Source organism: Mixophyes fleayi, chromosome 2 (genome assembly GCF_038048845.1).
Source record: "Mixophyes fleayi isolate aMixFle1 chromosome 2, aMixFle1.hap1, whole genome shotgun sequence".
NCBI classification, from domain to species: Eukaryota; Metazoa; Chordata; class Amphibia; order Anura; family Limnodynastidae; genus Mixophyes; species Mixophyes fleayi.
In genome coordinates this window covers 250,417,108-250,438,766 of record NC_134403.1, presented here as the reverse complement: position 1 = coordinate 250,438,766, position 21,659 = coordinate 250,417,108, and the positions used below count along the sequence as shown (strand labels likewise).

The 21,659-nt window shown below is 39.5% G+C and overlaps 1 protein-coding gene across 4 annotated transcripts in view; it reads left to right on the top strand.

The window, feature by feature from the left end:
• AHDC1 (AT-hook DNA binding motif containing 1) overlaps positions 1 to 21,659 on the top strand; it is a 70,444-nt gene that overhangs the window by 37,035 nt on the left and 11,750 nt on the right. For 3 of the 4 annotated variants that reach the window (XM_075195811.1, XM_075195813.1, XM_075195809.1), the window contains 3 exons: positions 7,441 to 7,573; positions 8,262 to 8,299; positions 8,538 to 13,359. In XM_075195811.1, the coding sequence (XP_075051912.1) occupies positions 7,441 to 7,573; positions 8,262 to 8,299; positions 8,538 to 13,309 (4,943 nt within the window). In that variant the 3' untranslated portion in view covers positions 13,310 to 13,359. The remainder of the gene's footprint in view (positions 1 to 7,440; positions 7,574 to 8,261; positions 8,300 to 8,537; positions 13,360 to 21,659) is intronic. The other variant, XM_075195810.1, reaches the window with a different exon arrangement.

Sequence of the window (21,659 nt, the reverse complement as noted above, 5' to 3'; positions counted from 1 at the left end):
GCATTCAATAGAATAATGTGGAAGATGCAGCACTATTGTGGGCTAATATTAGATCACTATTATAACTGCTCTTGCAATGTGGTGATCTCTCTGACTCTCCACTGCTGCCTACATAAAAAAATTATGTATATAAAAATGTGTATGTACGTAAGAGACACTGTGGGGTCTAGTGACCATCGGTCAATTTGGACAAAGGTTTTAGATTTTAGAAAAGCTAACATTGGACAAATTGGAAATCTTCAACTGGTTAAGAATTAATAGGTGATATGCTGAAATAGTGGTGTGTAGGATTAATGGAATAAACCAATAATAAACATTATAAAATGCCAAATACTTTCTGCCAGATATGTTTGTAAAAGATGAGATTCTACATGATCAAAGTAAGTTTGCTGCTGACATGCTAGAGAACGATAAATGCATTTCTAATACAAAAAAAGGCAATAGGGGAGAATGAGAGAATTATAAACCCGTGAGCCTCCAAACAATAATATAATAATTACTTTAAAAAATTCTGTTTTCGAGTCCTACAAATTACAACCTCAAAGGCAGTATGAATTTTCCGCTGGGCGATCTAGTGGATTTTTTTTGTACTCTGTGATCAGGGTGGATCAGTTTGATATGGCATTTGATATGGCATTTGAGTTGGTATCTCTAAGTAAATTAATTCAGAAACTGACTGTATTTGATAGTGGAATGGATAGAGGGTTATCTAAAGAACAGAAGGCAATGTTGCAGTTGATGCTGAGTTGACAGGCTGGTGACCAGTGATGTACCTCATGGATGTGTCCTGTTTAATGCATTCTTTAGTGACATTACTGAAAAGGTGTGTCTTTTTGCAAATTGTTTAAAGATTGGTAACAGGGTTGATACCCTAGAAGTGGTGAAACAAATACATAGTGAATTCGAGAAAGTGGAAAACACATTGAATTGTTAATAAAATAAATAATAATGCATGCAGGATACAAAGGCAGAATGAATGATTCTGTGTTGTCTGCAGCAACAAAAGAAAGGGACCTTGGCCTTGTAGTTTCTGATTGTATGAAGGCAAGTAAGCAGCATAATCAATTAGCAGTAAAAGCCAGCAGAATACTTGGTTGGATATGAAAAGGTGAATTATTAGGAAGATGAGGAAGTTATATTGTCATTGCAAAAACTTACCAGGAAAGACTTTAAGAGCTGGACCATGTACAGAGTGTTCTTCCCAGAAAATGTTGTCAGCCGGGTGGCATTAACAAGTAGCCGGGTGGGGGCAGTTGTAATACTTTGCAATAATATTGAAAAATTCTGGAAGTTATTGCCCACACCTGCCAGGACTGAGCACACTGCTGGTTGTAGTGTTCATATAGTGCCTGTTCTAATAGGAGAAACAATGGTTTATTCTATTATAATAATGTAAGAAACAGCTGTGAGGAGCACCCGGGAAATAGGTGCTGGGGAGAACACTACTTACATCATATAGAAGAGTATTGACAGATATGATGGAAACATTCAAAAGTATTAAGAGTTCAGGTGGCACACTTTGAAATTAGAGGGGAAGAAGATAGAAAGTTAACGGAAGGATAAATTGTTTTTCAACAAGGTTAATAGATGTTTTTAATTTATTCTCAAAGCAACCGTGGTTGTGGGCTCCTATTGTAAAATAATTAAATATTAACCCCCCCCCCCCTTTCTCTTTTTTTGGTGCCTCCCACCCATCTCTGGCCTCCGCCTCCCCCATTTCATGTGCATAGTTAAAATATTAAATTTATTAGAAATCACTGATAAAGTAGTTAAAAAGGAAAACTACTCCACACTTATACCAGGAAAAGGCTGATTCTCAGATACTGGAAACTTGCAATAAGAGGGGTCATTTCTGTTTAAGTTGGCAGCTAATGATCTGCAATCTACAGGGACTGGTCTCCTCTAATGTACTGTATTACCTGTGTGAAATATTTTTCTAAAGAATGTAAGTGAAAGTGACAGACTGCTGATTATAGGTGTTCTTCTTTTAATAACTAACTTAAGCCAACACTTAATATTTGGATATGGGGTGGACATTCTCAGGAAAATGGTAACCTTCATTGACCAATTAGTAAATTATGCTCTGTAAACTGCTTTTTTGGCAACAGATCAAAGTTTTATTGTTAATTAACTTTGGTTAAGGCAAGTGGGTTTAAATGAATACCTGTCTGATTTCATGTTGCAGCTGTGTTCTTCAAGCAGAGCTTGTATGAGTAACACTGCATGGATTTTCATGTACAACCTTTCTAGCCCCATTTCTTTTCTGTGTGTGTGTTTCTAAAACTCTTGTCTTACCCCTTCTAATTTTTTTTTTTAAAGCCGTTTTTGGTTCCCTTTTAACTGTTAAATACAAGAACCATTATGCTGTTGTGCTGCTGCATATTGGGTTTGTGGGCTTCTAATACAGCAAATGGGTTATGTAAATTCATTGGTGGGTCATGATTAAGATGACAACTTTAGCTGTTAAAATGCTATAAAAGTCAGTTTTGAGAAATACGCTTTCATGGCTTTGTTCTCTGTATCAGAGCTATCACTGGCCAAGTCAGCTATACTGGGGCCCATCTGCTCTCTATTTAGAAAGCTCCAGCAGCATAGCCATCTCTAGCTGTCAGAGTCCGAATCACTGAACTGATTATACTGAGAGAGGTCAGACTGTGAGAGACCATTCACTGCAGTGTGGCAATGTGTAACCCTTTCCTGTCAGTTCTTTCACTGCAACCTCTTTCCTGCCACAGAGAGATCTGTAAAGCTTTGCATCATAGAGCACCCTGCAGAGCATAGCAATGTAACACTTTCCTTTCTGAGCTCTGAACATTGCCGCAGAGTACCTATGGTAACACAGCACCTTGTCAGTAAGAAAACACCCCTCCCCTGTCATATGATGTCACTGTCAGCTCTGGGGAGAATGTGACCTTGTCACCTTCCAGCCAGAGACAGCTTGGAATAAAAGCTTCCTGCACACATAATGTGTCTATAGATGTACAGCGTCTGAAAAAAAAATTCACTGAGCTATACTAGTATCAGGAAGGAAAACTCAATCCTCTTAACAAAATGCTGCACACACCTGGGTATATACTCCATGTACTATACTTAATACTACAATCCCTGTGATTGGTGAAGTGAGCTATACACATGTAACAGGGATATAATACACATATGGGATCGTCCTTTCCCTTACCGTGATGTATGTATTGAAGCATCCATTGTGTGTAAAATACGTTTAGTGTTGGCAGTTACTAGTCTACTTTTTCTGCCATTAGTAGAAAAAACAATGTTCAGTTGTTGACAGCTACTGGAAATTTTAGTTTTGTACTAATGTTTTTAAATCTTATAAGCTGTTAATAGGACATACCGGGTTGTAAATAACTATGTTCCAGTACTCTCTACGCAGTTCATTCACAGTTTGTTTTACCTGTAGCCATCCTGCACTATTCAGTTTCATATTCATTTTTTTTTTTATTTTTTTTTTGTAGTTTTCATAGTCCCATTTTGTTTGCACTATATGTATCCTGAACAGGTGCCTAGTATGTGTTGGATAGATTTAGTGATGTCCAATGACTGTACTGCTCCATGAACCTGTTAGTGCACACGTAAGGGGTGGTCTCTGGATTTCCATTTACACAGTATATTTATGTGGGGCATAAGAGGCCCTCTAGGTTTGCATGGGAGTAAATGGACACAATATTAAGTGGGGTGAGGTGGCGTCTCAGATGTGTGTAGGTGGGGGTAATCACATTTTGGGGGTATATAACCAGTTGTAGATGTTTTATATTTGATAGCTGATCATTGTGTTTAAAAATTAAATTAAAATGTGAAATGGAGAGTTTGGGGAGTGGTTAAATTTGTGTGTACAATTGAGTTTAACTTTTATATATGTATTAATTATGAACTCTATTGCCTCAGCCAACATTTTTTTTTTTTTTTGGTTCTCATTAATGTTCTACTATTTTTTATTTCACGGTTTATCTGAATTTCATTTTACCTAAAGACATTTTGTAGCCATATGAAGTGCTTTCCCAGTATAGCAGGGCCCTAGCAGTCTAAGGGTTAATGGTGAGCACTCCCTGTTCGGATGTCACCGTGTCCCCACTGCTGCATGACCCACTTCCACATTCGGTATCCAGGCAACATGCTCCTGCTCCTTCTGCCCTACCTCATGTAACGCCCGGTACAGCGGCATCCTGTTAGAACAGAGAGTGGCACTGAGTATCTGTACAGAAAATGCACACGCTGAGCTGTATAATGATGCTGAGTATCTGCACACCCCCTCTCTGTTTGTAGCTGTGTATTTTATCTGCCTGTCTGACAGATCCTGGATCCAGCGGGGAGCAGCTAATCTGTGCACACAGGAGGAAGCAGATAAATAAAGGATGAGAGAGACAGAGGAGACAGGACAGACAGGAGAGAGGGAGGGAAGGAAGGAGTTAGTGTGCAGGCCTTTGTAGTGGGAAAAGAAGTAAAGCGAGACATCTGGTGGAAAGAATAGATTTTTCTCTACGTTGCAGAGAGATGTGATCACTTACCAGCAGTGTGGCGGTTCTTAAAAACTCCTATATTTATGGTCACAGTACATTTATAATACATGGGGATCAGGGGTCCTCCTCGTATCTCCTTTCTTAAGGAAGTCATACCTATAAAGATATTATTTATCAGTGAATTATTTAGAGACTATAGTGAATAAACATCTCTCCACCAGAAAAATATATTGCAGAACTTCTACTTTTATAATAATGTATAGTTTCTCACTATGTACACATATTTAGGGCCCTTGCAATGCTCTAAGTAGAAATTAAGAAAACATTGTTCCCTATATGCGCAGTATAAAAACGTCAATCTAATTTTTGTCACAGAAACTTTAGTAATGCATACGTCTGTATTCCATTATGTGTACTTTTCATTTATATTGGTTTCTTTTATGGGAAATTTTAAGAGCATTAGAAATCACAGTAGTTATGTGACCATTTCCATGATGAGGCCTACTACTATTGTACAAACATCATTTCATGTACCTGTTAAACCTATATTAGGAATGTGTATTGTATTCTCCTTATTCCTAATTACCATGAAAGTTATTTTGTAAGATTTTTAGGCCAGAGGTTCATATAATTGACTTGGGTAAAGGAGGACACAGCCTCAATACCCCCCAAAAAATTGTTACTTTCTCAGCCTCTAATAATATTAGTGTTCTTGATCTCGATTTCTGAATGACTGGTCTGAATTGCATAAATTAGTTTCACATACTAGTTAATATCTGTGTGTTTTTTATTTTGTCTTTTTAACATAAAGATTTGTTAGATTATCTCCTAGGTGGATATATACTTCACTTGATCCAAGAGTCACTGTTTCTCCATGTTAATGTGTTTCATATCTTTTGCATTCTTTTCAGCATATACGTAAACTGTGTGTGTGCCTGCTTAACTTGCTCACAGGCTTTTTGGGCTTCTGTTCTGGTTGCTAACATGTCTGTACAGAAAATAGTAATGTTACCTTAATTGAAAATATTTTCCACTCTCTTTTCTCTTTTATTAGTATAAATTGCTTGTTTGTTTCCTTTGTTTAGGGCTGCATAATATGTTTGAGCTACAAAAAAATGTAGGCTACTGTTAGGTATTAGGACACATCACTGGAACAGAAAGGGTTATTCAGTCACATGCTGGGCTCAGGCAGGAAAGAGGTTGGTCAAAATGCCAAAGTCTGCAGGGCTTTCTGGCTGGAAAGGGAATGCTTTGCCAGGATGTGGTTCCCTGGCTGAGTGCTTTCTGCCTCAAAGCATTCTGGGAGAAGGGCAGCTATAATTAGTCCTGTGCCTGGAATCCAATGCCTGCTCCCTCCTCTCATCACTGCACCATCTGTCTGCCCTGTACCCTCCCCCCACTCATACACTCAGCTACCACACTTCCTGATGTCTGACTGTATAGGTGTAGAACCTATTTGATACACGTATGTTGATAATGAAAATATCTGTGTGTTTAAAATACACGTTCATGTTTTGACATGTGTTTATATGTGGAATGCCTCTTATCCTGCATCCCTTTTTTTTAGTCAATCCAATACATTTTTTTTTTTGTAATTTTTTTTTTTTTAAATCACTAAGTATTCATTCTTTCAATGTCTACTTACATTCTCACTCCTTTCCCCATCTACTGCCATCTGATTTCGTCATACCTGCCCTTCCCAAGATGTCTCTTCAAAGCTACTCAACCATTTTCTCTAAGATAGAGGCCTTGCCTGCTATAATCCAAAGCATTTCATGGACACCATGTGGATGGTCCATTAAAGTCCAATTTCTTTATTGCTACTAGGAGCCTGTCCCCTCCCCCCCCCCCTCTTTACTTCTTCCTAAATTCTTCAACCACTACTAAACATACAATATCTTGTATTGTAACTCTTTGCTGTAACAAATGTAATACTTACGGTGCTTGTAGTGTATATTGCTGGAAAATTGTTATGCTGGAGCATACGTTTGCATTAGTACATGAATGACCATGCTGTCCTATATGGTTATCGTGTGGAGGAGATCACAGTGATGTGGCTTAGAGTATTTCAAATTTACAGGCAGATGTTAAATCATCCAAAATCTGAGCACATTTTTCATGAAAACATACATAGACGTGCATGTTTCTGTAGGAAAAGGAACCCTTGTATTACACACAGGCGGCAGGTGCACACTCTTTTCTGGCCATAGGCAAAGACATGCGTGCACGCACATCACTGGGCTTAGGCATGCTAGCGGCACATAGGAATAGCAGACATTGTGTAGTGCCAATATGTATGTAAAGGGGGAGAATGGGGAGTGAAATGAATTGACAGGTATAGGAAAAAAACCAGAAGTAGGATAAATGATTCGGCATCTAGAGAGGCATATCTATCTGTAGGCTGAGGTGAGTTGTATGGTAGAGCTTGTGGATGCAGAGAGAGAGCTTGAAGCCTTGAGGAAAGGCGTGAGGAGATCATGGGATTAAGTTGAAGAGTGGAGGGGGGAGAGCAATGTAGCCCTGAGGTGAGGACTTTAGTCAGTATATGGAGGAGAGACACATTATATATACACCATTCTGCTGGATACTGAGATGCAGATAACAGGAAAGAGGGAGAGTAGCAGGAGCAGAGAGACAGCAGGGGAGAGAGGAGTGGAGGAAATAGTGAGAGGAAAGGGGGGGGACTGGGGAAAAAAAATGTGGAGAGGAACCGGGAAGAGATAATGAAGCCTGGTGGGGTAAATGCTGGATTATGTCTTGAACCCCTTCTACGTATGTAAAACATATGTTTGGGCATTTTTAGGAGTATCTAAACAAAAGAATATGTAACCTAGCTTAGTTAATGGTATGATGTTTGTATGCAGTTTTTGCTTATGACAGAAAGCAGAACGAGTGCCTATATTTTATCAAAAAACCACCAGACATGAAAAAGCACATAAATGATTTGATTTTGTCACTCTTGCAGATGTCAGTGCTGCTGGCCTTGTTCCCCCTACCCTGGAAAATGGAGACACTCCTGCTGAGAAGCACCCTCCACACCCAAAGGAGGCCGAGAGGGGCCGCAGAGTGACCCTGGTGTGCAGACACCCGCGTTCAAGGTGAGAGTGCATTTGTCATGTGTTTGCATGTCATCTTTATGTAAATATTTGACATGTACATTGTGCTGTTTTTACAAGGGGACTTTGTTTTCAATCTTTTGTAAATCTTAATATTTGTTGCCTTTCCCATTTGTATGTGTTGAGCTCTTTTTAGACTATTTGGCATAAAAATGTTTCATCTTGCGTGTACAGAAATCCTGTTGTAAATCCACATTTAATGCTTGGTGATTTTATTTCCTAAAAACGAGCAAGGTCCACAACATAACATTTGTATTGCAAGATTTAAGTTGCAAAACCTAAAGCATAATAGAATTGCTTATGTATTATATTTTTAAGGTGAATTATGTTTCAATTACCAATTTTTATACTTTTATTTTATTTACATTCAATCAAAATAGACTGTTTGTGTGCACAGATCTGAGTTCTGCCACCCTAGAGTTGACTGAGTTCATAGAACTGATTCATTATCCTTTTTATTGTCTCTTGCTGTCGGCCAAATAGTATTGATTAGGTTGCATCACTGTTGAAGTACACATGTTTGTAATAAAAATTGTGCTAGTGTGTTTTGTTTTTGCTCTTTGGCCTTTGAATTTGCTTTACCTGCCTACTATGTACATGCACTTTCCTAGTTGTCAGCCCAAGGAAGTGTTTTAATTATCATTAGCTAATAAACATTATCTCTTTACAGAGACCACAAGTACAGCGGGAGAAGTGAAAGGCAAGAAAGTAAGTAAATGTGCAATTAAAATACAAACCACGTAATCTATGCAAACCCCTCTGGTTTATTTGCTATTCACTCATTCATCATACCTAGTGTTAAAATGTAATATGCAGCCAGGTAAAGTGTCAAGACATTCAGCTAAGTTATGACAAACAGTTTTGCAATTCTGAAGATAACTTTTTTGGTTTATATGCTACACGACATTCCTATTGCTCTTTATACTTATCCTGGATTCTCTTTCAGATTCTACGGCTGCTGCCCTCCTTGAACACCAAGGTGAAGACGCCAGATCCCAGCATTCTTGGGGTCGTTCAAGCAAATCTTTCTGCCGTTCATCAACAGGAACCCCCAAGCTAGGTGTTGATGGAATAATTGCCCTACTGAAAAGTAAATGTGGCAATGGTCGTGTCAATCTTCAGCCAGTTGTACGTTTGATGGATATCATGAAGGACCTTAGCCAGTTGTCCAGTGACCTACAATCCAGTGGTGTCCGTCTTGATTATACCCATGTGGTCAGTCCTCAATCAGAGCCTGAGGATGTAGAGCCAGGATTACAGTACAGCTTCTTTTCTTCTCAAAGCCTTGCTTGTGGACTGCGAAGCCCTGAAGAAAAACCCTCTGAGACATTGGATAAAGATCCAAACTCTGCTTCACCCAACCCAGACTCAATTGAATCTGCCAGTTCAAATGTCCTTAGAGAGTTAGCAGCCCTTGCCTGGATGGAACCACAGCCAGTGGAAAATGTGCAGGAGAGTGAACAGGAAGAGATGGGTAGCGGGAAAGTGGAGGACATTACAAACACAGTAAGGACAGGGGACAGCAATGATAATAAAGAGGGGTCATCAGGGGATGAGCAGGGTGATAGTAAGCAGGAATCAGATGAATCTGGGGAAGAGCAGGAAGAAAATAAACAGGAAGAGGAATCTGGTGAGGAGCAGGCGGAGAGTAATCAGGAACAGGGTTTTCAGGAAGAGAGTAAACAGGGAGAGGAGTCCTCAGGGGAGGAGCAAGAGGAGAATAAACGGGAAGAAGAATCTGGGGAAGATCAGGAGGAAACTAAACAGGAAGAAGAGTCATCAGATGAGGATCAGGAAGAGGAGTCTGTAGTCAAAATTACAGAGGAGGGCCCAGAAGATGTAAAATCTGAAGTGGAGCAGGGTAACAAAATGAGCCAGGAGGTAAATTTGTGTATTAAAGAGGAAGAGAGGGCAAGAGATGAGGATGTCAAAGGAGAGTCATCAGATAACAAAATTGTGTTAGAAGAGTACAGGAAAAGGGTAGAGAGATATAAAGGAAGGGAAAGTATGGTAGAGCCACAGGTGGAAGAAATGCCCTGGATGCTTCCCCTTTTTTCTGCAACATCAGAAACCCTTAGACGAACTCCATTTTCTAGCCGAGGAGCCCACAGGTTTGGTCTCAGAGGCCGCAGAGGTGATAGACCTGGCAGAGGTCGTCGGAGAAGACCTGGAAGACCACGAACATCTGAGAGCAGTATGTCTCGTGCATTTGTGATGCCTCCCTACCATCGGACACCAGAAGAGCCCAGGGCTTATAGGCCCCATGAACAAAATACACTATTTCCACTTCCAACTCTTAATCAGAAGCCTTCTGCAGTAGAAGCCAACGTGGAACAGGGCCCTCCACAAAAACCAAAACGCAAAGGCATACGCAAGATGGTGGTGCGGATTGCCAAAATACCAATGCCAATGGGAAGGAGAAACAAAACAAGTTATAAAGTGTCGTCATTCAGTAGTACTCTCAGTGTTGAAGGAGGAGAACTGATTGGTGGGACAGGCCCAGGTCCCACCTCTCTTCTTAAAATGAAAAACAATGGTCGCAATGTTGTAATGGTATTTCCACCAGGCGAGCTTCCGATCATCCTCAAAAGGCGACGAGGCCGGCCACCCAAAAACCTGGTGCTGGCTAGAGAAGCCCCACCTATACTGCTTCAGCCCCCACCTATTGAACCTGCATTACCACCTCCACCAACTCCCCAGCCACCCCCACCCATTGCAGAAGGAGAGTTTGTGAAGAAAAGGAGGAGGAGGAAGCAGAAATTGGCATCACCCCAGCCCTCCTATGTGGCAGACACTAATGATAGCAAGTCTGAATATAGTGATGTACTGGCGAAGCTTGCATTTCTAAACCGTCAAAGTCAAGGGGCAGGACGCACCTCTCCACCTCGTTGTTGGACACCGACACTGCCAGAATCTGTACACCAGGCCCCTGAAACTCATAATATCTCCCAATACTTGCACAGAGTCCAGGGATACCGGAGAAGAGGAGGGCGTGGAGGAGGGCCAGGTCGCAGAGGAGGATGCAATAGTCACAATGCAGAACTTTCTCGCTGTTCGTTTAGTGAATTCTTTGAAGGAATTGGAAAGAAAAAGACAAAGCCAAGACCTGTTGATCCTTTAAAGCCACGTAAGCGTAGACAGCCAAAGGCTGAACCAGACCCCAATGCAAAACCCAAACGTAAGAGGCGGTCTAGAAAAAATGGTGCACTTCTTGGTGACATTGGGGGAGAAGCTGGCTTAGGATACCAAGGTATGTCTGATTGGGGTGGTGGGGGTAAGGGTGGGCCATGGATGACACAGCTTTCCAACAGTCAATCAAGTGGCCGACATTGTACATACCAAGGATCTGAGCACAGAAACTTTTCTGCCTTGCACAGTGGATCCCCATCTCGTCCAGGTTACTATACTGGAACTGGATCAATGTCTCAGGCAGAAGGTGGAGGGCAGGATCATCATGGTCTGTTTACAGGCTATTTCCGGTCTCTTTTGGACTCTGATGACTCTTCAGACCTAGTAGATTTTTCGTCTGTCGCACAGAGACAAGAAGCAAGAAAATCTGCGTCTACCTTTTCTGGATCATCAGCCTCCCCAAACCCAAGGGCTATCCAGTCCTACTCCAATTCCCGGGGTGCAAAATCTAGCACACAGGAATCACCATACCAAAGTTCAACAGCTGCCAGACAACAATTTCCTACAAACCGGGGAAATGCAAATTATGTATCAATTGCACAACAAGAATGCCGTGGATCAGATGCCTTTCAGAAGCTTTTGTCACGTTCTCCCACCTCCCAAAATACTGGATGCTTTGGTCAATTTAGTGGTTTTTCTGGATCTACTGCACAGAACTTGCCTGGCCATGGGATATTTGCACCAAACAAGCAGTATCCAGCCCCCCCTGACTGTTTAGGTAACAAGGATTGCAGCTTTTCCTTCAGTGGTGGTGGTAATAGCCTCCCTTCATCACCAGGCAGTGCCCATAGTAGCACTAGCTTTAGTCAGCAACAACAGCTGCCAGCAGTAGGGTCAGGTACTAACATGTCTAAAAATCCCTTTTTCAACACATCGGAATTGCCACCTTTCCCACCACTTAGGAGTGAAAGCCGCTCAGGCACATCCTCACCAGCTGGATACATGATGCCCAAAGTCTCTGGTCCAATGTTTCCTGGCGAAAACAACCGCACCTTTCCAGGATCTGTAGGGACAGGGCAGTGGGGATTTCGACAAGGATTTAGTCAGTCCGATTGGGGCTCTGAAAACTTTGGCCAACTTTATGGTCCCGGTTTTGATTGCCACATGACAGAACCCAATGTTATCTTGGACATCAGTAACTATACACCACAGAAGGCCAAACAAAACACTGACAACATGTCAGAGTCATCCTCTGACAGCACACAGTACACTCAACCTGGTGCTGGCTACCGCAGGGCCAACAGTGAAGCTTCATCCAGTGAAGGTCAATCGAGTCTCTCCAGCCTTGAAAAACTAATGATGGACTGGAATGATACATCATCTGCACCAGGATACAGTTGGAACCAGACTGTCCTCTTCCACCAAACAGCAAAACCTGGCAGAGGCCGCAGGAAGAAAGCAGACATATTTGAGCCATCTCACCAACACCACCATCATCTAGGCTTTTCATCATCCTCCCCATCTTCCTCCTCATCGTCTGCTGCTGCACCCCCAGCAGGCTTTCCGACCAAGAGAGGTGGGGGACCCAGGGGCCCAAGGGGTGGAAGAGGTGGGAGCTGTGCAGCCAACAAGAAAGAGAGAGGATCAGGCAAGGCCAAATTTTCCCCAAAACCACCTGCTCCACCACCATCCTCCTCAGTCAGTTCCCTCTTTCAGGATACATCAGATTTAGGACTGGACTGCTATAGTGGGGATAGCAGCATGTCACCTCTGCCCTCCCACTCGCGGGCGTATGGGGTGGGTGAGAGGGAGCCTCCTTGTGATTTCTCTGGACCCTATTCCATGAATCCATCTACCCCTTCTGATGGCACGTTTGGCTTCCAGAGTGACTCTCCAGGGCTGGGCCCTCCGTCCACAGAGCTTGATCCTGGTAAACACTTCTCCCATCTCACTACAGTTGGCAACACCAACACTGGTGCCCCTCATCCTCCACCACCACCTGGTCTGGGTTATGATCACCCACTACAGGACTCTCCCTTCTCCCCCAATTGCTCCCCTACTCTTGAGTTACGGCCAGGGGAGGGAAGAAAGCTTGTGCCCCCTCCCCACTCATCTTGTGATCCCTTGAAACACAGCCTGCCTCCCCACTTACCCTCTTGCAGGGAGCAGCTGACTCCCCAACCTTCAACGCATCACCGCTATGACCCACCCAGCTGCAAGAATGCCGGTTATTGGTACCCACCCCGCAGCCCCCCTTATGATGGTAAGGGTGGGTTACTCTCGGACTTCATGGGCAGACGGGGAGAGGGAGTGTCCTGTCTGAGTCCCCACATCCCAAGCCCCAAAAGAGACAAAGAGACGCTGGACATTGTAAGGGGACATCATAGAGCCTCATACCCCTGCCCCTTGCTCAATGATATTACCCATTCCCCTGTGCAGAGAGACTCCATGGTGCAGCTCCAGGATACCTATCGTTACCCAGCCTTTCCCCCCCAGGGTCCCCCAGTCCTGTCACCCCCTAATCTGAAGGGTGGCTTCTTGGGACCCGAGAACATCCCAGAGGACAACTTCACGGTCACCTCCCTCTAGGGGAGTGGCATATCCAGAGTCGTCAGGAGCAGCAGAGACAAAGGGGTGAGGTGAGAAGCAGTTGAGTGTTTTTTGGTGCTGAATTACTGACCTATAAAATGACTATCTTTTATATGTACCCATGCCTATGAAAGCTATGCTAAATTCAGTCCTCCATAGTTCTGCGTGAGATTTTTAAACACACCGTAAATAATTGGTTGCTCCGATTACCTTTAGGAGTATGTTTTATATTTTCGAAAGAAATGTACCTATTTGCTGTCAGGAATGCACTTAATGAACTAAATTTCATTTGCATTCTGGGAAAGTTTTTGGTATTTTTTTGACCTTTGTCTAATTTATGGTTTTCTATTTATAAAACATGCTTATGTTGGGGGGGAAAAGTCCAAAGAAATGTACTATTGACTCCAAAAGGCAAAAGTGCATATAAAATGAATCATGTAGTGGAGCATAATAAATGCTGCCACATTTGCGGTTACAATATTTGCACTCTAACTTTGACAGTTGCCCCTTTCTCATACTGATGCAAATGGCTGAAGTAAAGTTAAGTGTCTTTCACAGATTACTGTTAAGATGGGTACAAATTTATGCTGCTTACTTCAGATGCAATTTCTGTAAACATTTCACCAACAATTGAAAATCCCGATGAGCATTCCGATTCATACGTAAACACCTACATAATTCAGATCTGTGATCTTCATGTCTCATAACCATTTGCTGAAAAGATTGACTCTGTACACACTCTATAGATATCTGCCTATGTTGCTTGTTGTGAGTATGTACACGCGTGAATCGTGTGATCTGCACGATAATTACATAGATGTGTACCCAGCTTTACACTGTCAATTGCTGCTCTGGCGTCTTTCAATAAACTGCTGCTTCATCCATGCCTCTCTTTACCTGTTTCCCAATCAGTTATACTATCACATGGAGAAGTCCTCCTGGCCCTGTCTTTTTGTCCTACACAGCAGACAGTTTGGGACAGCAATAGTAATAGTAGACAGAGCTATTGGACAGGAGATAGAAATGGAGCAGACAAACTCTGAATTATGACCTTCATGGGGTAGTTCAGAACAGGAGAAGACTCTGCCAGAAGACAGGGGATCTGCTCAGCAGCAATCTGTTTGGGATTGCGCAACATTAAAGAGACCTATATTGAATTATTTAATCCAGCCTGGATGGGCAGGGAGAAAGTAGGTAATCATGAAGTTTAGATGTCAGAGGGAGTGTGAAAATAATGCTGCTGAATTTACAGCACATTTGCAAATTTCAATGCGTTTGAATCATTTTATTCTGGGAGATAAATGCACAAATTATCCACATTTTTGTGTAGAAATTGGTAAAACCCCAATCATGCCTGTCGGCAAACACGTTTTACATGTCCTATATGGTCCATATGGGTTACTATATTCAGCCTGTATATAAATAGAATTTTAAGATTGAAGCTCACAATTGACTAAATTGCTGCTTATAGTAAAAAGGAAAAGCTCGAAAAGACCACCTAAAGATTAGAAGAATGCTATTTGTTTGCAATGGGGCAGGTTAAGACTGGAGACTTTGTATACTCCTGTATGGTGTATGAAATTCAGATCTTGTGTTTGTAGTATTTGTTAACCAGCCTGTTTTCCAGTGCCACACAAGCAAGATGATTTCACAGGAACATTATTCTGAAATCTAGTTATTTTGTGTTTTTTGTAAGTTAAAAAGTTTACTCCCAAATAGACTTTGTTCAGAAATATGGTTGATAACATGTTTACCTGATAAAATGATCTTTTTTAGATAGGGGGAGTCAATATTCACTTGTTCTGGCAGTGACGTCACTTGTAACCTCCACTAACTTAAATATATCATCATCATCACCATTTATTTATATAGCGCCACTAATTCCACAGCGCTGTACAGAGAACTCGCTCACATCAGTCCCTGCCCCATTGGAGCTTACAGTCTAAATTCCCTAACACACACAGACACACACACTAGGGTGAATTTTGTTAGCAGCCAATTAACCTACCAGTATGTTTTTGGAGTGTGGGAGGAAACCGGAGAACCCGGAGGAAACCCACGCAAACACGGGGAGAACATACAAACTCCTCACAGATAAGGCCATGGTCGGGAATCAAACTCATGACTTCATTGCTGTAAGGCAGAAGTGCTAACCACTTAGCCACCGTATATATTCAGACAAGCTAGGTTTGTTGTATGAAAATAAAATGTCATTTTTTTTTTAACATATCTGGAAAATTGAAAACTGTTTTAAAGGGGGATGTTTCCTTTTCTAGAGTTTTCAGTCATGTATTGTATTGCAGTGCTGTCCTGAGGCTTAAATGTGGATAACAAAGGATAAAAGCGGTGAAATGGATAACAAAAAAAATATATAAAACATCGGTATCCAACATTTCAACACCTGTCTTGTGCATATTCAAGTGCCAGTAAGGGTTCTACTCTGTGGCAAATAAATATATATATATATATATATATATATATATATATATATATATATATATATATATATATATATATATATATATATATATATATATATATATATCCCCTGCAGAATAGAACAGTAAATTTGAGGTGATCCCCCAAGCAAAAACTTCTACATATAAGTAAGTGTGTAACTTTGGAAGATGTGTCTTCACTTTATATAACATTGTATTATAGTATTACCAGTTCTTTAAATATGTCCAGCAAGTTCAAGAGAACAAACATTTCAATATCTTCAGGCAATGTTTGGATGCAAGGAATGTAAGATTAGGTAAAATATATACTTTTTTTGTTTGTTTTACCCATTTTCTTTCAAGAGGCTTTTAATCAAAATAATTCTAAGTGTTGCCAATCTACAGTATTTGTTTGGCAATGAAGAAATTTGACAGTACTCTAAACAAATAAAAAATGTAGACTGTTCTCCAGTGCTGGCTGTAACAGAGTTGCTGAATATGGCTTCACCTGTTCACTTGCGTACTACTTTGTTTCCTTAGATCACAAGTGGTCTTAAAGCAATTTTAGTGAACTTTGCCAACTTGCAAAAATTGGTCTTGCATTACCTCAACACTTCTACTCTGATCTGATTGAATGTAAAGGATATAATGAGATTTTTAGATTTTAATTTAAAACAACTTAACCTTTTTGCATTAGAAGTAACTAATAAAGTATAGATAATTACACTATGAAAATTCATCTTACATTGTATGCATCCCCAAAAGAAGCACTTTCCACCAGAATGTATTTCATGTCTGACAGTCAGGGACCACGGATCCCATGTTTGTTTGTTTTTTGTTCTAGGTATCTTAATAAGGTCACTCAGGTGCAGGGAAGCATAAGGGCGTAGAGACTTAATGATTAGATTTAGCTTATTAGTGGGAGTTACCTAATTTAAATTAATGCAATAAATGGAGTTGGCTAACAGCTCACACTCCATATGTTTAAATTATTTACCTACTTGAATCAAAACTAGCAAATTCCCACACAAGCCAAGTTTCCCATCATTATTTAAATTTCCTATCTATAAAAGTACTTGCATAAGGTTTCACCTACTTTTTTCTATGTATACATCACATGTCGCTGACCTTTCTATTTTTGCCACCTTCCAGCGTATAATGTTGTGGGTAAGTGGTAAACTGGGGCTAGAACCAGTGGCTGGTACTGTTGTTTGGGATGGTAAATTTGATCCATGCAGTGCTGTACATGTTTCTTCCAGCATGTTTGCTGACAGGAAGGTTGATGTACATATGAATAAAATTTCCTCCATGTTCAGAGCCTTATATTGGATATTTGGCATGGCAAAAAATGGTACATTTCACACCAAACTTGTGCAAATTACATGAAAAATATGCCTGTTATAATTTTCATTATAACCAGTAATTATAACTGCAGTCCCTACATCAACCAATGCGCATACCCCTTTGCTGTGCAGGGTGAGAAGCCTTTTCAGGGTAAAATGTTCACATGTTAAGCTAAATCTTTTCCTTTAAGGAGATGCCAGTAGAGATCTTGTCAATTGTAAAGTATTCCCTCATATTTCTCTCTGGTTTAATTTACCAGACATGCTATATGTTTTCAGACCTCAAACAGCTGGAATTTGCTTGTCAGGGGTAGCCAAAGATGCTTTGTATTGTTTAAGGTTGTATATATTATAATAAATCACCTCTTATTTTGTTTGGGTTGTTTTTTTTCCATATAATTAATGTACTTGTCTGTATTTCTTTTACATCTGATCTGCAAATAGAACCTAATCTATTTTAATATTTGTGTGTGGTAGCATAGCTTTGTGCTACTTTTGGATATGTGTAAATTAAATAACTATTAAATAAAATGGAGGGGAGGGACAAAATAAATGGCCAACACTGGCTAAATTCTGAAAAAATTGTAAATGTGAGGTGAAAGTGCCATGCTTTTTTGTGTGTATATAAAGTACACCCTTTCAGGTGTGTGTTTTACATTTCATTTTCCCAAGTCATGACAACTTAAGAAGACATGTTTTAGTGTGTCATTATTAAGCCATCTTTAGGAAGCCATGTTGAGAAATGTGCACCCTTGCTTTTTCTAAAGAACAAAATAAACTCTTCTAAAAGTAAAGTGTATACATTTTGTTTCTTGGCCCTATAACTGTCAGACCTTGTACAAAGTACACACATATGGAATTCCTATACTCACAAGTAGCCTATTAACTTTTTTTGCATGGTTAAAATTGTGCACAAAATTGGCTTGGCAGACTTAATTTAAAAAAGCTATAACCAGTAAAACTGTGGCACCTTCAAAATGGAACAGTTGACCTGGTCATGAAGGAGTGACAATCAGAAGTGTGTGTGTGTATATTAAACACAGCACCTAATTAAATAAAATAAGTCTAGCTGTGTTTTATTTACCAAAATATTTTTTTTAAATGAATACTACTATGATATAAAGCCGTTAAAGTTTTGAGTGAATGTTATTTCCCACTGGTAATTCTTAAGTTCCTTTTCAAGCAATGGGTTCTAATACTTTGGACACTCAGTTAAATGCTACCTGTTTCATGCCAGTCACTCAGCTACTCTGGTGGTTCTTGTGGAACAGGCCTTCTAAAATGAAAGCATACGTTTTCAGCTGTATATATGCACTGCACCACACAATAGGTCTCTAAATTTGTGTTATGAATGGTGTCACAAATGTGGACCTCCAGACTATTTTATTTGAGCTCGGTATCATTGATTAATGTCGTATACAATCCAAGCAATCCACAGAAGAATTACTACTTTGTACAGTCCATTAGTTATAAAACGCAGGGGTGACAGTGAAAATGATCGGCCCTCAACATTAATGTTAATTAAGATTATATTCACTGACATTTGAGTTATAACAGTATTGTCACGTTTTATTGTTGGTTTTTATTGTTTTGGGTGGAGCTTGGCAAAACTAGGACGAGAAGAAGGGCACAAAACAGACACATCTAAACAATGTGGTTTAATGCGATTTCCAATGCCACCAAAAGACACACAGCCATTTACATTTATTTAAAACTGCTTATCTCAATTGGCTAGAAATACATTAAAACAATATTCCTTCCTCCCCTTTGAGTGATCTCATCTAGAGCTGTTGTTGGTAACAGGACAGGTGCGGCTATCAGGCATAGAAATTGTGAACTTTCCCTCCACCGTGTTCACTCATGTTGAAGATAGTAGTGTTAACAGAAAAAATATAAGGAATAAGATGCATTTTAAATGTGTATTCAATATGAGTGGCCATTTCGCAGTGTGGTTACATAAATTCGTCAAAAGGACCAAAAGAGAAAACTGGTGCTAAGCTTAAATCCTACAAAACATCAAAGGCACAATTTTTTTCTGCGGATGTTAAACATGGTCAAAAATAAAACAAAACAGCATATAATAGAATAATAAGCTCACTGGGTCATTCCACATCAAATCAACACAGGGTTTCAAACTGACCGTTTCAGTTTGTAATGAAATTTGGTATAATGCTATCACGGGTGTAAAGAAAACCCCCAAATCTTTGGCTGATATGTGCACTGGTTTTGAAGTTATACGCCTTTAAAGTTACACTTTTTTAACGAAACACTCGCTTTTAATGTTTTTTTAAAATTGCATTTGTAACTTATCTGATTGAGCTAGAGAGTAGGGCAAGGTCTAATTTTAAACCTCTTTTTATGGGCTTTCATTATATATTTAAAAATTATAAATGTAACATTTTCAAAATCGGCCAGTTCCAACCCATCAAGTAGCACCATCCATCCAGAGCAGCAGCACCAAATGGGGTTAATATGTATGTAGTAAGCTTTCTTAAACTATATGAAAAGACGAAACATTATCAACAATGTTTTAAATATTTCAGCATTTAGCATAATGTGTAATTGTACATAATGTACATCAAAGGGATTGTTTAAGGAGGTTAATTAAAAGTAATGAACAGGCCTAGATACTTCTCATTTTCATTATTGTAACAAACTGTCCAAAATGGAAGCGGTTATAGCAGATGATCCCAAAATAAAAGTTTGGGGATTAATTAACAGTGTGAACAATTTTTTAGATGTTTTTCAAAAATGGTTTTTTGAGAATCAAAATTTTGAATTTTGAACTTATTTTTAATTTTTATTGAAACCTGATGCTGTCATATATCCTATGAAAACTCATAAAAAGAGCTTCAGAATGAGACCTTGCCCAACTCTCTAGCTCAATCAGGGGAGCTGCAAATTACATTTTAAAAAATGGTAAAAGCAAGTTTTTGGTTAAAAAAGTGTAACTTTAAAGGCATATAACTTCAGAACCAGTGCACATATTAGTCTAAGATTTAGGTGTTTTCTTTACACCCATGGCAGTATTTATTATACTAAATTTAATTGAATATAAGGTAGAATTTTTCTCTAAAATTGTGTTGATTTGATGTTGAATGACCCCACTATACATTTGTATGTCTGTAATACAGGAGATTAATATTTAGTTATGGCAGAAAAACACAAATACTTTATTAAAACACAATGAAATCTAAATAACAAATAAGGTTGTCATGATCTAGCACACTTGAGCCTGCGTAAAATCTGTGGCGAATGGTTAATCAAGACCAACCGACTGGTCTGTTTAAAATTATAAAAACTTTCCCTGTATATGCCACACACTAACTTTTGTCTTTATCAATTCTGTCGCCGCCTTCGGTTCTCCCTTTAAACTAATCTATCACAATTTACTTTCATCAGAGTGATCATAAACTGAATGATCGCCTCTATTTCAACTAGCATTCTAATACCAAGCCTGACACGTGAATTCTTAAGAAGACAGAGACCTAAACTAAAGTTTAATCTAATATTGAAAATCATTATCAGTTATTTATATAGCGCTGCACAGAGAACTTGTTAACATCAGTCCCTGCCCCATTGGAGCTTACAATCTAAATTCTCTAACACACGCACACGTCAATTTTGATAGTAGCCAATTAACCTACCAGTATGTTTTTGGAGTGTGGGAGGAAACCCACACAAGCACAGGGAAAACATACAAACTCCACACAGATAAGGCCATGGTCGGGAATCGAACTCGACAACAGTGCTGTGAGGCAGAAGTGCTAACCACTATGCCAATGTGAAAATAAATCCTTAATGCTGAAGATAACAAAATGACATACAAAGATATAATACAATAGTTTCTTGTAAAATAAAAAGGAGCAAAACAGAAATGATAACATGAATGATAGGTTTCTGTCTACTGATGAGAGCACGTAATGATCAAATTGCCTCACAAAAAAGTGACAGTTACAGGAGTTTTTTTTTTTTTGTTTTTTTTTAGTCTATATAGCTCTATTGACTACTAGCGAAAGTATGGGTCTTAAAGGTATGTCCCCTATATATTATTTTGTAAGTGATTTGCTTTACCAAGATGACCATAGGTCAAACAAAAAACAAAGTAACCTACTAGCCTCAAACCACTTGCTAAATGTGAGCCTACCCTTATCCAGATATTAGTCAAAGACCTAATTTGTCCTAGATCAACTTTAAATTTCGTTGTAAAATAAAACTATCAAGTATTTGTGTGCTACATGAAAAAACAAAAAACGGCTTGTATTTAACTTATGTGCAAAAATAATAAACTAAATTGCGCCCCTTGCATTGTAACATGGTTTTGTCCTGGAGAAAACTTACTCAATTTTTGGCCTTACTTTTCTTAATGAATCAGTCCATATATAATATATATATATATATATATATATATATATATATATATATATATATATATATATATATATATATATATATATATATATATTGTCTGTCTGTCTGTCTGTCTGTCTCTCTGTGTGTCTCTCTCTGTGTCTGTCTCTCGCTCTGTGTGTGTGTGTGTCTCTCTCGCTCTGTGTGTGTGTGTCTCTG